The 21,545-nt window shown below is 34.6% G+C and overlaps 1 protein-coding gene across 2 annotated transcripts in view; it reads left to right on the top strand.

Annotated features, from left to right (window-relative positions):
* The first annotated feature begins 7,166 nt into the window (after positions 1-7,166).
* Positions 7,167-21,545, top strand: part of LOC144451466 (TELO2-interacting protein 1 homolog) — a 29,219-nt gene continuing 14,840 nt past the window's right edge. Inside the window, exons 1-11 of one of the 2 annotated variants that reach the window (XM_078142309.1) lie at positions 7,167-7,531; positions 8,605-8,744; positions 12,808-12,883; positions 13,444-13,589; positions 14,361-14,497; positions 14,998-15,332; positions 16,069-16,277; positions 17,134-17,190; positions 18,390-18,515; positions 19,491-19,652; positions 20,598-20,793. In XM_078142309.1, coding sequence (XP_077998435.1) covers positions 7,341-7,531; positions 8,605-8,744; positions 12,808-12,883; positions 13,444-13,589; positions 14,361-14,497; positions 14,998-15,332; positions 16,069-16,277; positions 17,134-17,190; positions 18,390-18,515; positions 19,491-19,652; positions 20,598-20,793 — 1,775 coding nt within the window. In that variant the 5' untranslated portion in view covers positions 7,167-7,340. The remainder of the gene's footprint in view (positions 7,532-8,604; positions 8,745-12,807; positions 12,884-13,443; positions 13,590-14,360; positions 14,498-14,997; positions 15,333-16,068; positions 16,278-17,133; positions 17,191-18,389; positions 18,516-19,490; positions 19,653-20,597; positions 20,794-21,545) is intronic. The other variant, XM_078142310.1, reaches the window with a different exon arrangement.

Consider the following 21,545-nt stretch of genomic DNA (forward strand, 5'->3'; position numbering starts at 1 on the left):
TGTTCTGTTTCTTCATACGACTGGTATTTTTTTCGAAATGTACCTTGTTACTTATGATTGTCATTTCCACTGTTTAAAAATGCAACGCATTCATGAAACAAATTTGTGTTCACAGCAGTTCATTGAAGTGTATATGAGTGTGTACGTGTACGTACGTGTGTCGCTATGATTAGTATTCAGCTTCCAGGCCGAACATGGCAGACGATGTTCAGCGCTGTGTATATTATACGTTGTTTTGCGTTTCTCGGTCTACAGATTCACTGAAATTGGCAAAACTATAAAATAATAACAATAATGTACGCCCTCCCAGTCCATAATGTACTCAAGCAAACTTTGCACTCCATAATGGGCTCGGCTATCGCCTCGCCCATTATGTCGTTCAAAGTTTGCTTTCGTCCATTATGGGCTGGGAGGGCGTACATTATTGTTTAAATAATTAAGGATTAGTCTACATTTAGTATATTTAACATAATTAGCCAAAACTACAGTGAAATGAACTACTCTCCTGCACTTGATATAGAAAGTTAAAATTGTAATTCAACTAAGTAAAGCTAAAGTGAAAACAACTCCCCTGTGGCCCCGCCCTTAATATAGAAAGTTAAATTGCTAATCAATTCATGGTTACACACCTTGCTCCTGTTCTAATACTTCAGTGATCTAATTATGTACAAAATTATGTGAACAACTGTATTGTTTCTAGAGATAGTGATGATATATAGTGATGTGCACCATACAATATGATCCCAACAGGAGCTAAAATAAGCCACCATAATACGCATTTTGGTATTTAAATTATTCTAAAATATTATTTCTTGTTTGAACATTCTTTATGAGTTAACCTTTCTCATCAAACAAGTTACAGACATTAAGGATTAAGAAGAGTGGATGAAGCAATGAAGAGATTTGTCAGAAGCTGAAAATGGAACTCTATTCAGAATACCTCAACTTGGAAGTGATTGACCAGATGAAATGAAGAACAAAGGAGTTGATGACTAAATAAAATACACTGAAATGTAATATTTAAGTTGATGACAGAATTCCAAGTGGATAAAATAAGTGGACAACTTGTAAAAATAATTACTCGTGAACAGACACTAGTAAATATATACAGACTTATCAAAATTAGGTTTGATATTATCTTAGTAATATAATATGAAATTAATTTGTTATTATGGTCATTGACTGCTTTCCTACAACTTTTATTTGAAAACATTTGGATGGTCACCATGACTACACACAATTACTACTAAGACTAGCTACTCCATAGGATCAACAAAACATAAAGGATTGTTATGGTTATCACATGACAACAATTATACATATTAAAATTTTCGCTCTCCGATAGAGATTATGTAATGCTGTTGAAATATATGAAATTGCACATTTTCAAAACAGCCGATCGCTAGACAAAAGAATAAATAAACGATATTAATTCAAGTAGTTAATACTGATATAAACATTCCTTTGGTATATTTTAGAGATAACTTCACTTCAGGGAAAATTAAACTTCTAGCCGCCATACACTAATAAACCCTAAAAAATAATAAATAATGGACTACTTATGATTATAATTTAATAGAGTCTACTAGAATGTCGCAACAAATTCCTGGTGGCCGCACAGTTTGAATTTAAAATAATGAACTTACACGTAATATATCGGAATACAACATCAAAATAAAAACGTTTGTATGAGGTTGATTTCGTTTTATTTTCAACAGGACATACATACATACATACATACATACATACATACATACATACATACATACATACAAATTGTATCTATGGTAGGCTATGGTAACTAAACATTTAATGTATTATTTGTCCTTGAAAAAGGACTGATTACCTCCTCATATAATATAACGTTTGAGACAAAAGATAAAAACCATTTTTGTGCTTAATCACTGCTGGTATTAGTTAAACAGATACATTTATTTTCGCGGAAGTGATCATTACTTATTTTCGAAAGTAAGAGTTGTTTATTATAGTGGCATGTGAATATACATTGAGAAATTACCACTAAAAAAGAACAAAATGTAATACATCACTAGTGACTTAAATAATTTAAACTTACCAGGAGTGGCGGTTTCTGTAGATGTAACAGTGAACACAGCAAAGTGCATTGCAAGATTAAAACTGACGCTGGTATGAAACTTCATTGTTGTCAAGTCCATTGTTGATGGTTCAATGGCCCAATCACTCAAACAAGCATGCGTCGATTAACTGTTAATTGTGTATTAATACTGTAAATGTCATGATAAGATTGTCACCGCTATTAATGTGATTAACAAATAATTGGAGATATGAATCATATATTAAAATATTTATGAGCAATTTCTGCTTCTGGATTGCCTATTCCTTATCTTTTAATACTTCATAAATTTGCATAAACGTACGAAGGCGCTGTTCGAAGGCGCTTGTTTACCTTCCCTAAGGCAGGTTATATATTAGGGATGAGAAGTCTGTCTGTCTCACCATTTTCTCAAAAATGGCTGGCTCAATTCAAACGAAATGTGCTGCACGCATTCTTTAGGGTTATGGCTAGTACTGGCTAGCTTCTATTAAACATTCGATGAATATTAAATAATTATTTGCGGAATTAATGGTTTTCGCTATTTAGACTATATCTTAAGAATACACGATTCAAATTTGATATGTTTTCAAACAAAACAAAGATCAGATATAACATAAGCGATACGTACGTACGTAATGTTTATTCAGTACATTAGGCCACCGGCCCCTAAACACAAAAAAACAAACAAATATAACAATAAATATATGTATATATATGATATATATGATGTGCTGAAAAGCTTGTTGATGTAGCTTTTAGCTTTAATTTATTTTGCATAATTAATGATACATTCATGATATACCAGGGTGCACATGTCTCGAAAAGCTTATTGGTGTAATAATACTTAGTATTAATGAGGTATTTGCATAGTCAATGATTTTTAGTAATTAGGCAATATCTTAACTCAACATAAGCTAATAATATAGCTTTTAAATGATTTAGTTGCTGATTTTCAGTATTAAATTAGACTCAAATTATGAAGGAAATCTTCTGGATTTTCCAGCTTATAACTATCTCTCCCATGGTCTGAATTTTTGACAGAGATGAACTAGCCATGTGTTGCAATTTTTTCACGTAGCTTATTTTGTTTATGTTATTATTCTAATTAGTAGTAGATATAATCTACTTGCAAATCTAGTATGTTTGCTTTGAGTTCTTTTGCATTATAGATTTTTCACGGTTTCATTTAGTTCAATTCAAAATTCTTGAAAGACACCGTTTTGGTGTGAAAGTAGTCCAAGATTTATAGTCGTCATTGTACTCATTCAAACAGAAACATTTTCGCGAAACTGAACATTACATGAAGGTTTACTTTTGAATGATTTAAACTTACCAGGATCATGAGATGTTGTGGCGTTACATCTAACAAAGAACACACCAAAGCAAATGGCAAGAGTAAAACAGGCACTGCTATGAAACTTTAATGTTGTCAGGTCCATTGTTGGTGGTATGGTCGCACTCTCTTCACTTTGTAACAGTAACATATTGTACGCCTACGTATATATGATACTAATCCCATTCAAGGTATCGCAATTTCAATAATGAATATTTACACTTAGAGAAAAATGTGCTGATAACTGTCAATATGATTTATATGTCACAATAAAGATTATTACCGTTGGTATCATTATTAAATTAATATATGGATATATGATACATACGATAAAATATTTATAAGCAATTTACTTCGACTTGTTTGCCTATCTGTTAGTACCTAATTAATATGTGTAAACATAGTGAACTGTTCAAAAGAGCTACTGTGTGAATATATGGCTTAATACATGTAAGTTAGTTACAATGAGGTCATTTCTCAGCATACACAATTGTCATAAATGATGATCGTAACCTAACTTCTTTTGGTTTTTTGTTATTAGGCAATCAGGATATTTTAACAGATATTTCCATATTCCATTACAAAAGATTTTAATTTCTGACGATAATCGTGACCTACTTAATATATGATTCCTTAACAGTTATGTTTTGCAGAAGACGAACACATCAGACCAATCCACTCCCCTTTTAAACATCACAACACGTTTCGGCTATCTTTGTAGTAATGTATTTAATTCCGTAAGAGTCCCAACATTTGGATGGTAGACTGTAATTTTCTATTTAAATTTCACTTCCTGTACATGTATTTCAATGTAATGTTGGACAACTCGAAATGATTGCAATGAGAAATCGTTTAAAACTGAGCTTCATCTCACTGTTTCAAATCCAACCAGTAGGTTCTCTATACTGTTCCGAATATATGCGTATACTATTCACTGTTTGGATACTGGGTGGTATAGTATACAAAATTATACACTGTACATGTACTATGCACATTCACATCTTTCTTATATTTTTTATTAAGTAATATTGCTATTGTAATCAGAAGTGTGTATTTCTAATCAGCCAACCCGTCAATATAGCACCAGAGTACATACCGTTGGTCCAAAAAATTCAAATAGTTTCAACTTTGGGTGGTGGGTGGTGTGTGTGGGGAGGTGGGGTGGGGTACGACACCCCCGCCAATACTGTTCCATCAGAAGAACAACAACCATTTCCATGAGAAATGTCATTGATCTTGTGGTATGCGGAATGCAATGTATTGGCCAGACTATCCACGAATTAAGAACAAGATCGAAAAGATAAGGGTTTGACCTAGTAGAGTAGCAGAACATTTTAAATCATTCAATGATATGGAATTGATTTGGCAAAATACAGAACAAAAATGTTTCTTTCCGATAAACATGACTTCAGAAAATAGAGTAAGTAGCTAAGGGCGGAATTGTTTAATTTTGTTTTACCGTATTTTTTTGAAAGGACTGCAACCCAAGATAAGATACTCGTCGGTCACAATACTTCCGTGAGAGTTTGATGAGGTGTAAAAGAAGTAAATGAAAACAATTATATGTTAAGTATGTGAACACTTTATGCAGACTGTACTGTTATAGTCTAAAAAGATACTGTATTTGTATTACTTTATATTAGTAGCTATGGCTATGAGGTGCTCAAAACTTTTACTATAGTATCCTTGTAACCATGGTAATGAACAGCTCTATGTTCTATTAAATTATGGCTGATGTTTAGGGTTATATATCATAATCTCACACCATATCATCAAATCGTTGCTGACAACCATGTGGTATACAGTGAAGTAATTGTCAGTTGTGAGGAAAGAAGTGGTCTCACAGGAGTAAAACGGTAAAGACTAATTTCGTTTAAATCATGCCTAAGGGAAATAGTGGGGGGAAAATATAAACAGAAATTTGTACTAATTTTGCACCAGACCTGTCAGCTATTAACACTTTCCATCCAATACTGTAGTTTATACAATTGTCAAACAGATGCAAAATATGTTGGGAAACACTTCTATGTAATACATTAATATGACAAACATGGTATTCTTTGAAGTTATTCATTTAAATGTTAATTTCACACTTTAAAATACAAATCTACAACTAATCAATAACACACTACTAATGACTTTGCTAGCCTGTTACCATACTGTTATCCAACTTGATAATGTTATGTATCATATAATTAATTATGATAATAAACATTTAAACAGTTTGATGATAAACAGTATACTTAGTAACACAAGTCTTGTCAGGTTTTAATTCTGCACTCAATACTCTAGGTTGTCTCTCCTTACTTGAACAAATTACATTATATTATTAAATTACATCATTCAAAGATATCATATATTAGATTCTTAAACTGACTGTACATTTGTGATACTTTTACCTCACCACAATATCATAAAATATTACCTACACTAATATACAGATACTGTAATCTATATGTCATGACATTTTGTATTTGTTAAGATATATTAATATTTATATTCATAATTTACTTTATATAACATTAACAAAAGACGGCGTTACTTTTTGCAAACCTGTGGTAACCCCTCTAAATGTTGGCAAATTGTGAAAAAGGCTTGTCCCAAATAACCAGCAAATTTCAATCATGAAGCTGTATTAATATAACCCCCACCCCCACCCTCAGGGATTCAAACTTGAAGCCGTGCCATGCCAAATTCAATATAGTTTGGTACATACTTCAAACTTTCATAATCGTATATGTTCTGTTGCACTCCAACAATTATTGTGTGTAGGAATGAAAACCTAAAGACGTTGCTCAGATTACGGAAGACATTCATTTCAAATCTGGTTTAATAAATGGTTTGATAACTTGGTTATACTAAATTCATTCCATTTGGTATCCTCATTTGTCATGTCTAGTGGTCACAATTAGTCAAATAAATTATCCATAATTATGTCACCGATAATGTACCATACACAAACTATACTCTCCCATCTAAGTACATTTAAGATGAACAAACTGATACAAATTTCAAAGTTTCTCTCCAATTAGCTGCACATAACGACATTTAAAAGTAAATTGATACAATGAGTAACACTGAAGTAAAATACTTTCTCTATGTGCTACACTCATGTATAGCATTCGTATCAAGTGTAAAAGTATACTGTTTCAATTGATTTATTTACAAGCCTAGCATGTGGCCTTTCTTAATGTGGTCAATTGGCAAATGAAACAGTATACTTTTACACTTGATTTGGATGCTTTAAATGAATGTGGTACAAACCAAAAATCGCCTTACTTTAGTGTTAAGGGTTGTAAATATTGTACAGTGTTGATTCAGCACAGAAAGATATCTCCCAGAACATAAGAGATAAAGCAAATTGATGATGTAACCGCTCACATGGTAATTTAGATAAGAGGAGAAGGGTGGACAGTATGTCTTTTATTTAGTCAATACAGTGTGAATTATATGCAGCTAGAAAAGAAAAAGGAGGGGGGAGAAGAAGGGGACACAAAAAATCAGTCAATTGATCAATATCACACTCAGAAGAAGTTTTAGTTCACCACAAAAATTAATTAATCAATCAATCTATCTATCTATCTATCTATAAATCTGTCAGTCTGTCAGTCAGTCTATCGATTGTTCGATCAATAACATGCTCGCTGCCCCCTGTGTACAGTGTCAGATTTCTGTATCAAAATGGAGGGAGCCCTCTGACGACAGAACCCGAACGGAAGTTAGAAGCAAAAAAAAAAACATGGCTGCGCCCAAGGAGAAACATGCCGTGTGGGTTTTCCTGGGCTGTAGACCTTCCCTGTGGAGTTTGTCTTACTAAACTGCCGAAATGCAAGTGGTGGAAGAAGAAATACTAAGTCGCGAGCCTTGCGTCTGAAATTAAGTCGAAATAAGCCGACTGATAAAACCTGTACACGTACCCGAGTGAAGAAAAACATGACGCCGCAAGGGACCTTTGACAAACTTCGACCGATTTGTGTAGCGATCACAAAAAGACATTCGATCGAGGACATCCGGAGATTGAGTGACGAACTCGAGAACAGTGATAAGGGGGATATCGAACGGTTACATGAGTATATATTATTCCCGTTACGGTATATTTTGAAACTTCCCCCAAATCAAAAACCGTAAGTAGAATGATTCATCTATTCATCTATTTATCAATAGTACTTATTTGTTTATTTGTATATGATATATCGAGGAAAGTGGGTTATACTTCCATTGTTTATATTGAGGCGTCTCAAGTTGTCAGTGCATGCAGTGTCAGCATGGATCAGTGTGATGTCATTGATAGGCACTTTTAAGCTTTCACCAGTACATAACCATGGTAACGGTAGCTGCAATAATTGTAGCGTCTCGCTGCGGTTTTGAGGGTTTTCAATTTCGTCTGTTTTGGTGACTTCTAAAGTTTTAGTGTTAACCGTTAGGTGCGGGTTAAACACTAAAACTTAAAAAGTCACCAAAACAGACGAAAAAAAACCTCAAAACCGCAGCAAGACGCTATAATTATTGCAGGTATGGTAACGATTGCAAAAAAAACCGTACTGGCACTGCACTACTGGTCACCTTTGTAAAATTGGATCTGTTGTAGTTATTTTGTTTATAGATTTATTTTCCAAAAACTTGTTTTCTGGAAATGATAACTATAATGTAACTTGTAAGTGAACGTATAAAGTCTCTGTCCTGTTATTGTGTTGACCAATTTATTTAAATTTCTGTCATATTTATGTGTATGTCTTTTGATAGTCGAGTGTCACTGCAAGTCTTCTGCAATGTAACTCTCAGAGTCCTGGCATAGTTTGTTTGTTTCTTTTAAGAATACCTCAGTGTACAGAAGACCTCTCCTAAGTCACATTTGCCAACTTTATTTTAGAGACATTATGCAATGTAGAATTGATGAAAAGGACTGGGTCTGTATGCAACTATTTCAAGATCAAATATGTCTCATCTTTGTTGCCCATTGATAGGGGAATAGGCCTTTACCTCATGAAGGCTTCTTAGAATCTACATTTGTACTGACCTGTATTCCTCGATTTTCATACATGCAATGATGCACATATAAATCATATTGCAAAGATCTACAAATTACTTTACTGTAAGATTTTGAAAGGGATTCAGAAGAGTTGAAATTGGTGCAAAATGAATCGCCATCTGTTAAAAGTAATGTCTACAGACAGTTCTATGCATTAATCTCTTTTAGGTCGCAAGAAACATGTGAAGCAACTGTCAAGTGTATAACACAAGTTATAGAGTTCTGTAGTGTTAGTAAATGGGAGTTGTTACAAGATTTATTAACTCATCTCACAGTCCTCATTAGTTGTCCAACAAACTATGGTCAAGGTAGGTGTACATCATACATGTAATGTTAGATTAGTTCAAACTATGGTCAAGGTAGGTGTACATCATACATGTAATGTTAGATTAGTTCAAACTATGGTCAAGGTAGGTGTACATCATACATGTAATGTTAGATTAGTTCAAACTATATAGACAAGGTACATGTATTCTTAGATTAGTTTTAGACGAGGTAAGTACATGTATTCTTAGATTAGTTCAAACTATATAGACAAGGTAGGTACATGTATTCTTAGATTAGTTCAAACTATATAGACAAGGTAGGTACATGTATTCTTAGATTAGTTCAAACTATATAGACGAGGTAGGTACATGTATTCTTAGACTAGTTCAAACTATATAGACAAGGTAAGTACACGTATTCTTAGATTAGTTCAACCCATACAGACATGGTAGGTACATCTATTCTTAGACTGCCGTTGTTCAAACTATATACATGTAGACAAGGTAAATACACGTATTCATAAACTAGCTAGTTCAAATACTTGTTCTACATAACATTGTCATAAGAAGGCTTAAATTGGCACAAGCTGAGTACCGGGTATATAAGATTATTATTTCAGTTAAAATACATAAAACTTTGATTAAACTACTCTGAGTACAATGTTAATGTCAATGTATGCCTTCTATGACATTCATGATAACAATTTTCTGGCACAGTTAGAACAGTGGAGGGTTTCCTCAGCAGTTTTTTTATGTGTGCAACAAATTACATCATCAATCGTTGATAAGGATGAATATCTTAATTTGATACCAGCCTTTAGTTCCGCCAGTTGCAAGCGATGGTTAGAATGCGGCAATAAGTTGAAGAATTGCAATTACCTTTGAAGTATACAGCGAAAATTATGTCCACGCAACCTCATATAAATTTGGCTTGTGCCCCTTTAATTTTTAAAACATCTGTCAGTGAGTTCACTCACATTTGCTTAAACTTAGCTTGGACGAGTGTACCAGAGTTCTCCCTTTTTACTGTAATGGATTTTATGACTTCTCTTGTACATGTATGTTTGTAGCCTAGAGTCAAGTCATGTAGATTTTGGCTATCACCCCGCCCCTCCCCTAGTCGAGAGTCAAGTCATGTAGATTTTGGCTATCACCCCGCCCCTCCCCTAGTCTAGAGTCAAGTCGTGTAGATTTTGGCTATCACCCAGCCCCTCCCCTAGTCTAGAGTCAAGTCATGTAGATTTTGGCTATCACCCCGCCCCTCCCCTAGCCTAGAGTCAAGTCATGTAGATTTTGGCTATCACCCTGCCCCTCCCCTAGTCTAGAGTCAAGTCATGTAGATTTTGGCTATCACCCCGCCCCTCCCCTAGCCTAGAGTCAAGTCATGTAGATTTTGGCTATCACCCCGCCCCTCCCCTAGTCTAGAGTCAAGTCATGTAGATTTTGGCTATCACCCCGCCCCTCCCCTAGTCTAGAGTCAAGTCATGTAGATTTTGGCTATCACCCCGCCCCTCCCCTAGTCTAGAGTCAAGTCGTGTAGATTTTGGCTATCACCCCGCCTCTCCCCTAGCCTAGAGTCAAGTCATGTAGATTTTGGCTATCACCCCGCCCCTCCCCTAGCCTAGAGTCAAGTCCTGTAGATTTTGGCTATCACCCCGCCTCTCCCCTAGCCTAGAGTCAAGTTGTGTAGATTTTGGCTATCACCCTCTCCCCTAGCCTAGAGTCAAGTCGTGTAGATTTTGGCTATCACCCTCTCCACTAGCCTAGAGTCAATTCATAGGGAGATTTTTGCTATCACCCCCTCCCCACAGCCCAACATTTCATTGCTGTATTCAAACGTAAAATTAGACTTACAATTTCACACAACAATGGTTCAACCTCTCTTTAGGTACATGTATGTCTAAGTCCATCATGAAATTTATCCCTTTGTGATTGACTTTGTGATTATCATTGAATATGGTAATTATAATTACTTTGCACATTTCCAGTGACCCCTCTCCTTAGTGATTATATTCACTGGTTCTAATCAAAAGAGTACTATGATGGGTTAATTCTAGCAAACCTCTATAAACCCAACAAGCTATGGCATACACTTAAACAGATTATTCCACAGAGTCAGCGTAAAGATATTCATGAACTGAACATTGATAATAAGATCGTAAATGAACCTAAATCCATTGTATCTGTATTCAATGAATTCTTTAGTACCATTGGTGCAAAACTAACTTGCAAATTTTCCTCTGTAAATCTTATTAACACCTGTCAACCAAATCATGATGTCAAACAGTGTAGTCCATTTGCCTTTGAAAAAATATGTCCAGCTGGCATTGAAAGAGAACTCAACAAACTTTCTGCTAAGAAAGCTGGAAGGATTGACTGCATACCCAGTAGGGTTTGCAAACTCGTTGCCTCCGAGATTATGTGTATTTTCAATTTGCCATATCTTTTACAACAATTCATCATTTTAGATACTATAAAAGCGAAAATCTTGATTGATATTTCTTCCTCTGTGCTACCAGAATCAATTTTGGAATTATTGATAGGAATACTGATTTTTTCGGTGATTTTTGTGAGAACTACTTGACCCCGAGGTCGTAAATTTCATCTAAATTACATCTAAAGTCCTTCAAATGCAAATAGCGGACTAAATGGTGAAGCATGTCCAGGCTTTTAAATACCTTGGTGTCTGGATTGACTCACTCCCACTTAAATCACAGGAGCTTGAAATTGGCCATATTTGTTTACAAATAGTTGTTTTTGTTTATTGTTTATGTTCTTTATGTATGGCCAATTTCAAGCCCCCTGTGCTTAATTTGGGCCAAACACACATAACTAAGATGTGTAGCAAAATATCACAAAGCCTGGGTGTGCTTAGGAGGGTAAGACCATACCTTACATTTGATACCACAAAGATGCTTTATAATGCGATGGTACTGCCACTGTTTGACTACACTGCAGTAGTGTGGTCAAACAGTGGTACGACTTTGCTGACCAGACTTCAGAGGCTCCAAAATAGAGCAGCCAGGATAATCCTTCAGTGTGGGCCTAGGACCCACTTTTTTACTATGTTAGAAAGTTCAAATTGGTTGTCATGTAGTGAGCGGTTTGCATTTCAGAAGGTGTGTATTTTATTTTAAAGTTCTTCATAAATTGTCACCTCTGTGTCTTACTAAATATGTAAAGAGATGAAGTACGTAACTATTCCACCAGACAAAGATCCAATCTCAATACGCATGTGCCAAAAATTAGCAGTAATTCCAGCAAGAGAACCCTTTTAAATACTCTGGAGCTGTTTTATGTAACAGTCTACCAACACATATTAAGCAGTGCAAAACAATTCATACTTTTAGAAATACATACATAAAACATATTATGTCAGAGAGGATGACTTCCAGTATGGTGTAACTGGATGGCGGTGTAAATTTATCCTTTGTTATTGTTGCTTTTTCATCTTGTCTTTGTTAAAAGACTTTCGCATTGTTTGTAATCTCTTTTTGTGTGGTATGTAATGTTTTTTTGTGTGTGTGGTAACAGGGCCCAGGTGGAAATCAGCTTCTGTTGTTTCCTGGCTACCCTGTTCTTAAATAAATTTTACTACTACTACTACTACTACTACTACTGCTGCTACTACTACTACTACCACTACCACTACCACTACTACTACCACTACCACTACCACTACCACTACCACTACTACTACTACTACTACTACTACTACTACTACTACTACATGGAGCCACTAATAATGTAATCCGGCCCTACAGGTAATTTACAAGACGATCAGAATTTTTATCAGTATCCTATACCTGACTGACACTTCATTATAGAGAAATATTGAAAGCATTATTCTAGTGGGTGGGTGGGGTGGGGGGTGCTATAGCCAAAAGCCCCAAACCACTTAACTCTAGGCTAACCTTCATGTCAAGTGTTTCCACAATCCAAGGACAGTATGATTATGTTCACAACACAAAGGCACCTTCAACATACATATATGTAACCTAACTATCACATACCATAATGATGTTAGTTTGTGTCTGTTGTACATTTGTTGTTAAGAAGAATTGTCACTGCTATTAATATTTGATTGTCCAATTGTTTATTTCAGTCAATACGACGTCAGAAGAACTGAAAACAGCCATAGTATCTTGTATCAAAACTCTTATCAAACAGTCTCCATGGAGGTATGTTATAATGTTGTATATATTTAATTAGTAACTCTTGTCGGTTGATTAGTCTGTTGGAAACAAAGAAGAAAGAGAATAAGGGTTAGGTATGTGTTAAAAGTAGTGATATGGATGAGAATTGGGTATTTATTTTGGATTCGTAATTTACGAAATAATTTTATCATGGCTTCCTACTTGAAAAATCAATGTGAAAGAACATAGACCGAGTGTATGTTTGTAGCAAAAGATTAATAAATGTGTAAAATGTTTGTTATTGTACGTGCAATAATAAATATTTTATACAATTTTAGCTGTTTGCAATGTATTGAGTTACAAACACAGACTTAAGCAATGTTGTTTCACATTAAATTTCAAGTAGGAAGCCATGATAAAATTGTATTATAAATTAAAAATCCAAAATAAATACCCAATTGTCATCCGTATGCCTGACCACTTTATAGGTGTTTTCTATTCATATCATAAAAAACACTTTTGAAAACCTTATTATTGGAAAAATACAAATTATATTTTGGTTGCATTATATATTTTAATAATGATATACTTTATTTACATTTCAGTGTTAGTTGTCATATATATAAAGACAACTTTCTACCGGCTTTGGGACATTGTATATCCATTCTACTATCACTTGCAGAGCGTGAAAAACTACGAGATCTTAGAATTCAAGCGATGCAGTGTGTGCTATGTCTGGCTCAATATGAAGGTAATTTCAACACCAACTATAGAGGGTGTATATCATCATACATATGGAGTCTATAGTTTGTTTATTTATTTATTTATATATTTATTTATTTATTTATTTATATATCATCCAACAAGCATTGCCCAATATCAGGAAAGTGGAATACACGGGAAAACCTGCGTTGTTCATTAGAGTCAAACTGAATGACATTCTTTTTACTAACATCGTGGTATATTTAATTGAACCCTGACCATAGTGGTAAGAGGCAAGTGGTTTAACCACTTTGCTAACAACAACCCTAGTGTAGTACACTTGTAGTGTTAGCAAATATAAAGATACACTGGGATCAATACACATATTACTCTGGTAATTGATATATATGCACCAACTACAAATGTAACACTATTGTTGTTCTGTAACACAAGTGAGTGATAATGATGCATCTGTGTGTATCAAATCTAATCACCCTGTCATCAAGATAGTGTTTAACATTGGAAGTTTGGAAGTCGTCCCCCCCCCCCCCTATGTACACTGCAATATCATGGACGTGAGTAAAAATATTACACCCTACTGAGAGTATGTCCATTCACTAACTTTTTTGACAACATTAGTTTGAGTTTTGATGTAAATATCTCAGTAAACTAAGACCTCAATTCACAGAGTTGTATACTGTGCAACTGTTCCAACCAGTTTCAAATACAAACAAAACTAAAGGCCACTTGGTAGAGAACGTACATACCATATTAAACTCCACTCACAATTGATGAGAAATATATGTTTCCATGGTTACAGGATCGTCTGGAGAGCTTCTATCTTCTGATCAATCTCATCAAGTGTCTGATGTGTTTGCGTCTTTTCTACCTGGTATAGCAATTTCTATGTGTAGAATAGCTACTGGGGATTCCAAGCAAGGCATCAGTGTCATTTCTGTGAGTAAACTTTGTAATTTTTCTAGTAAAGTCAACTTCAAATATAATGACGCCAATATCGAGACTGAGTGAAGTTGATCTTACTAAGTACACTATTTTTATAGACAATGTTACAATACAATGGATTGAACCTTAGACTGAGATTGAACACAAGATATCTATTTTACGACCTCCTGTTATCAGATACTACACTTGGCATTGATTGCTTGAATTGGACTTTCCAAAGAGTGTAATTGTTTATATACAGGGGTCTTATCAATTGAGTTTATCTTGAAAATCACAATTTTGTCTAATCCTTTCACGCTAATCATTTGAATTTCATTGTAATTCATGAAATACAGTCAAGTAATCATGATTTATCATCATAATGTTGCAAATTAATAAATATAATTCCAACCTGGATTGTATTAAAATGTAAAATTTTAGTTTATATAATGTCCTGATAAGGTCATATTTGCATGTTGACTTGTTTGTTTGTTGGTTTGGTATTTGATTTCTAGAATGCAATTAATGTATGGTCCAAAGTTGTGACCATGGTGATGAGTGATGTCAGCTTAGAATGGTTGTCAAGCAACACAAACAAGACACCAGCTTTGAGTAAAACAGACAGAACAGTGGAGAAGAGAAATGACAACTCTCAAACAAAGTCAGACAGCAAATCAACTGAGTCTGGAAGAGAGCTGAGAGTGAGAAGAACAACAGACTGGGTTAAAAACACCGGTCAAAAACTGAATATTCTCATCAGTAAAATGGTTATTTTAAGAAGTAATTCTAGTTGGAAAATTCGACTTGCAATGATGGAGTTTGCTGAGAGTTTGTTACTACACTGTACAAGGTAAGGATAGTACAGAACAGACAGGGGTGAGCAAATTAATTTTTGAAACTGGTGGTCGCCAAACTTGTGACTCAAAAATAGTAGTCTTCCTGAAATGATAATTTGTGAACATTTACATCATACATTTTGTAGTAGAATACATTATATATATATACCCATGTTTTGTTGTCATTAATTATCATTTGTTCTGTTTAGGACTGCATGGTAATCAAAATGTGTCCAGCACAGTGTTCAAATGTCACCTGATATCTTTTTTTAGTGATCTGATGGAAAAAATTAATGTGAAAAAATTATTATAAAAAAAATCAGGTCTTCACATGTAAGATCACTTTATTTCTGGATTTGCTCACTCCAGTGTATAGGATAATCTGAGTTTTATATCTCTAAATTTGTACGAATTATCTTCAAATGTCAAATAGTTTTGGCTAAAGTAGAAAAAATTCAACGATAACAATCCCTAGTGGAATGACAAATAACACCCTCAAGTATACAAACTATGCTAATCAATATACTTTTAATGGTAGTATATCTGGCGGCCATCTTGGAAAATGCCAGCCATCTTTGATTGTCACAGTTTCAAAACATATTCCACTAAAACATCTGTGCGAAGTTTCATGCTTGTATCACAATTTGAATGATACCCCCCCCCCCCCCCCCCCCCCCGTTATTTGCTTCACTATTAGTGGAATTTAGTAAATCACCAAAACACAAAGTCATCCCCGTCCTGTTCTTTCAGATCACTGTCAGACAGTGTGTCATCTCTGTTAGAAGTATTGGTGGGATTGGTTGGAGATGAATATCCTCAAGTTGCCATGGCAACCCAGACTGCATTAGAGAAGTTTTCTGCATCACATTTACATGAAGAATCCAAAACACTGGTTGAGATTCTTGAAGAAAATTTACATAATTTGATGACATCACTGCCAAGGTTGATGAGAACATCAGGTGAGTCATAGAATGAAATAAATTATATTTGATAGTGCAGATATTTTTCTAATTTTCTCTTATTTTAGCAATAATGCAGATGGTTCACAGGATGGGGGAGAGAAAGCTGGGGAGGGAGAATTTGAGGATATTTGGACAAGTTTTACATACACATGTAAAGTAGTACAGCCGAAGTTCTAATACATCTCCCTAATTTATATTGTGAACTGATTAAGATGCACACAAATACTGCCGACCTGTGAATAAGGATATATGGGCTGTTGAGGGCGCTATACATTGACATATCAAGGCCTTTATTCCAAGGAACAATCTTCTTCCTTAGCACTCAATGTCCCCAATACACCATATTCTGATTACCAGTATCACCAGGATAAAAGATTTCATGGTTTCACCACTAGGAGTGCTCTTTTCAAGCTGTTTTGATATCTGAAGTGAGGACCAGACCAGTTGGACAAAGGATCCTGCTTACTGTGTCTCTGTTATAGTTAGTCTAGCGTTGAAATATGTCTATCTCTGTGTCAAAAACGTAATGCCCCATTAGTGAAACACAAGGCCAACATCATTTTAGCTGTAAATTGTCTTTCTGCTAAATATAGGTGTGTGCCTAAATATACTACTAGTATTTGGATGGCTTACAACTTCTCACCTCTCAAAGGGAGTACCAAACCACAACTTACCGTCATTTTGTACTCTGGTGAATGTCTTCTGTGTACAGAGTTCATGATCTATTTAGTATTCAACAGGAAATCTAATAATGCAGAAAGGAATGTTTTTCTGTGCATTGTTATGAATGAGAACATAAAAGGAGTAAAAATGCTATTAATTTATTTTCATTTCTTTCGTACTTTTTTTTCAGATGATTCACACAAGTTATCAACTCTAAATCTTGTTCTTGGTTATCTCAAATTATTAGGTACGTAAACACAAACATTTTGTCATTTTCAAAACTTATTAAAGGGGCACAACCTGAGTTTATAAACTTTTTACTCAAAGTTTAAAATACTTCTACAAAACTTTGATGAAACTATTCTAGTATAATGTTAATGTTGATGGACGTCTTCTATGTTATTATGATTTATTTTGACATTGTTAGAACATTTAGAACAGTGGATTCAAGTATAGTAGGGATTTCCTGTATATTGGGGGGTTTTTTGTTTTTTGTTTTTTTTAAAATAATTTTTGTGCTGGGAATTCCTCCCAGTGATTTTCTGTTATGCAGACAAACACACACAAATGCTACAACAAACCATTCGGGTTTGGGACTACGTGACAGGGCTATATTGCACGCTCCATATCACATTTTTATAATATACTTCATACATGTACAGAAACAATTTATGGAAAATTAGGGGAAATGGTGACAATTTTGAATGTTTTGACTCGTACTTTGAGTATCACAGAACCAATGACCTAGAAACATGTCATTTAGAATCAATTTACCGTGAATTTTCGGAGGTGGGAAGCCATTGAGTCTTTTATAGACCCCTTATTGTTCTGAGCTGGTTATCAATACATACTTTAAAATGATTAATTGATATAGTACTAGCAATAGCCCTTTCTCGTAAATTGTTCCAAATATCTACAACATGTTCACTGAAAAGATATTTATGTATGATCCAATCTGGATCTGTCTTTGAATAATTTCAAACTGTGTCCTCTTGTTGTGACAGAGTATAAATCCCATATTTATAGTTCAAACATATAACTGATGCACAGTAATTTTTTGTGAACCACCAAACTTTGCTATTCCTAAATTCCAAGAAGACCTTCCCTTTCATCATTTTGACCAACAACAAAAATATTATGACTTCTCAAAATTGTTTTGATTCTATTTGGAAGGTATAGATATCTCAAATTGAAAAATTTTGACTTTGTTATCTGAAACTTTCCAATTCTGATATCTACATTGTTTGTAGATTGGTATTTTTTTTCTTTCAGAATTGAACAGCGCCCTCTAGAGATAATTAGATGAGAAACTTTGAAGGCATAATACAATTCTGTTGTTCATATTAATTATAGAGATTTCATCTATATTTATGTGTTTGTATTTGTCTTACATTTTCAAATCTTAAGTTTTCTCCTAAAAATCTGAACGTTATTTTTCATATTTAGGCAACAAAGTGAATATTTTATTATATTCAGTGTCACATTTGAAAAGACTTTCAACTGCTTTGATACAAGTGTTAGAATTGGACACTTGTGATGTCAAGATTGTTGAGGAGAAGACACCATTATCAGGTACGATCAGCAAATTGTGACATTACAAGCTATGCTTCCGGGTTGTTGGTGGCCGAGTGGTTAGCTTGTAGGCTTCTTACGTATTGAAGCAAGTCTGTATATACATGTAGTCTGTGTTGGTATTTATTCCCCTGTTCAAATATTCAAACTAAACACAGATGAGATTTAGTCAACTTCCTGTATTAATTAAAACAATGAACCAAACCAACTTAGGTGAAACAGAGATAAAAATGGATTTGTTTAAATAGTGAGATATAACCATGACAACTGTGTTGACATAAGGGAAAATTGTCCGTCGATGTGGGAATGAAGTAGAAAGAAGCTGTGCTGTGAATGAAGTACATGTACAAGGTGTTGATTGGGGTATTGTTATTGCATTTCACTTGGTATTTATATCATACACGTGATATTCCATCATGAACTAAAAATGAAATCAGAAGAGATCCTTACCTTTTCCCATCTCTTTTTCATCTTTCTTTTCTTAAGGTCAGCATATGTACATGTTAAGACCAGAATTGCTGTTTTTGCTAAGGTTTTAGAACCCTTGTAACAGACAGAGGGAAATGTAGTAAAGTTTATAGTTTCCTATACTTTCAGTGTTTTTTACTAAAGTTTAGATCCCTGTAACAAGGAGAGGGAATGTGGTAAAATTTACAGTTGCCTGTACATGTAGTATTTTTGCTAATGTTTTAGAACCCTGGTAACAGAGAGGGCAAAAACTAGTAAAATTTACAGTTTTCCTATACATTCAATGTTTTTAGAACACTGGTAACACAGAGAGGGAAATCTGGTAAAATTTACAGTTTGCTATACATACATTGTTTTTGCTAAGGTTTTATAACCCTGGTATTAGAGAGGTCAAAATCTGGCCCCATTTTAATTCCTCTTTCTAGGGACTAGTAATATTATAAACAAACCATTCATAAATGAATTTGTTTTCTAACTATATTTTGATTTTTGTTAATATTTACTTAGAGGTGTCGCCTGTGGCAACAGTGTTCATGACATCATCCAGCGAGACCACCTCACCCACTCAACAACATTACTTGTACAGGAGAAAGAAATATTTCAAGCATTTTAGAGATGATAAAATTTATGATATTTTGATACAGATTTGTAGATTGTTAGGATTCTATGGTAAGTTTAGATAACATAGGGTTGGTTTTATAGTACTGGAATGGTGGATTCATTGATTTGAAAGATATTTACATCAAAATTTGTGTATGTATGTGTCTGCCTGCATGTCTTTCTGAGCCTGTGTGTGTTCTATGTATGTATAGGTGTGTGTGTGTGTGTGTGTGTGTGTGTGTGCACACATGTGCATGCGTGTGTGTGTGCATGTGTACATACATACGTATGTATGTCTGTCTGTCTGTCTCTGTCTGTCTGTCCTTCAGTCTGTTAGTTTGATTTTATTTTATTTGGCAAAAGCATAGTATAGTTTATATAGTCTGGCATAGTTTATATAGTCTGTGTTGGTATTATATATTAAGTCTATGTCAGTATGTGCCATGTATATGTGTATGCACAGTGTATGCATGTGTGTGTGTGGGGGGGGGGGGCATGTCTGTGTCTGTGAATGTGTTGTTTGTGTCTCTTTAAACAGTATGTGCATCTGTGAATTGTATGTGTCTGTCTGTTGGTCTATCCTGCTATATATCCCCTTATGATAGACACACTTTGATTGGCTAACAAACTATGATATATTCTGCCATATGTCCCCTTATGATAGACACACTCTGATTGGCTAACAAGCTCTGCCATATATATATTACCTTATGATAGACATACTTTGATTACTTTGATTGGCTAACAAGCTATGATATATTCTGGCATATATCTCCTCATGATATACATACTTTGATTGGCTAATAAGCTATGATATATTCTGCCATATGTCCCCTCCAGATAGACACACTTTGATTGGCTAACAAGCTGTGATATATTCTGCCATATGTCCCCTCCAGATAGCCCATGTAATGTGCCGAACGCTACAGGACTTGGTCATTATTTCTCTCACATAGTGAGAAATTGTATCCAACAAGAATCATGTAACCAAATTGTGCCATGGTTCTTTTCCAGGTGATATCCAACTACTTATGGATCATTTTGTGGATAAATTCCGGGAATCTGGCAGCCAAAGGAAACAAGCTATTCTTATTATAAATGAAATCCTGATGGGAGCAACTGGAGAACAGGTACCAAAAACATGGAAAATAACAGAAACGGAAACAAAGAGAACTCAAAATAAAGACATCAACATGGAAAGTATTGTTAGGTAGGTCAAGAATTAATGTGGGAATAAACATGGAAAATATTTTTAGGTGGGGGGAGAATTAAATGTGGGAATCAATGTGGAGGATGGTGTTTTGTTGAAAAAAATTCAGGGTGTGACGGTAGGAGTTTGAAAATTCTGAAAGGGGGTGTAAAACATTTTGCTTGTGACTTGATTCAAATTAAACCTCAGGTTTAGTAGTTTATCTTGTAAATTTACAACACTTCTTGCAATCTTACATTTTTGAGAGGGGGGTGGGGGGGGGGACTGTAAAAAAAATATCTTCTCTTAAGTTCTTTCTTGTCTGTGGCCCAACCACAGTCCTTCTATCAACTGTGGCCCAACCAACCCCCACCCACCACAATATCAAATTCGTCTCATTCTCTTACAAATTCATATCTTGATATGTTTATTTGTAACTGTTTTATTGGTGTTAATAAATAAAAAAAATACAACTACGCTATAATCTAGAAGTTGACCTTACTAAGCACACTATTTTTTTAGACAATGTTGCAATACAATGGATTGAACCTTAGACTGAGATTGAACACAAGATATCTATTTTATGACCTCCTGTTATCAGATACTACACTTGGTGATGATTGTTTGAATTGAACTTTTCAAAGAGTGTAATTGTTTATATACAGGGGTCTTATCAATTGAGTTTATCTTGAAAATCACAGTTGTGTCTATTCCTTTCACGCTGGTCAGTTGAATTTCATTGTAAAGAACTATGAGAGGTATAAGATTGCTGA

This window comes from Glandiceps talaboti, chromosome 21, assembly GCF_964340395.1.
Source record: "Glandiceps talaboti chromosome 21, keGlaTala1.1, whole genome shotgun sequence".
Taxonomy (NCBI): domain Eukaryota; kingdom Metazoa; phylum Hemichordata; class Enteropneusta; family Spengelidae; genus Glandiceps; species Glandiceps talaboti.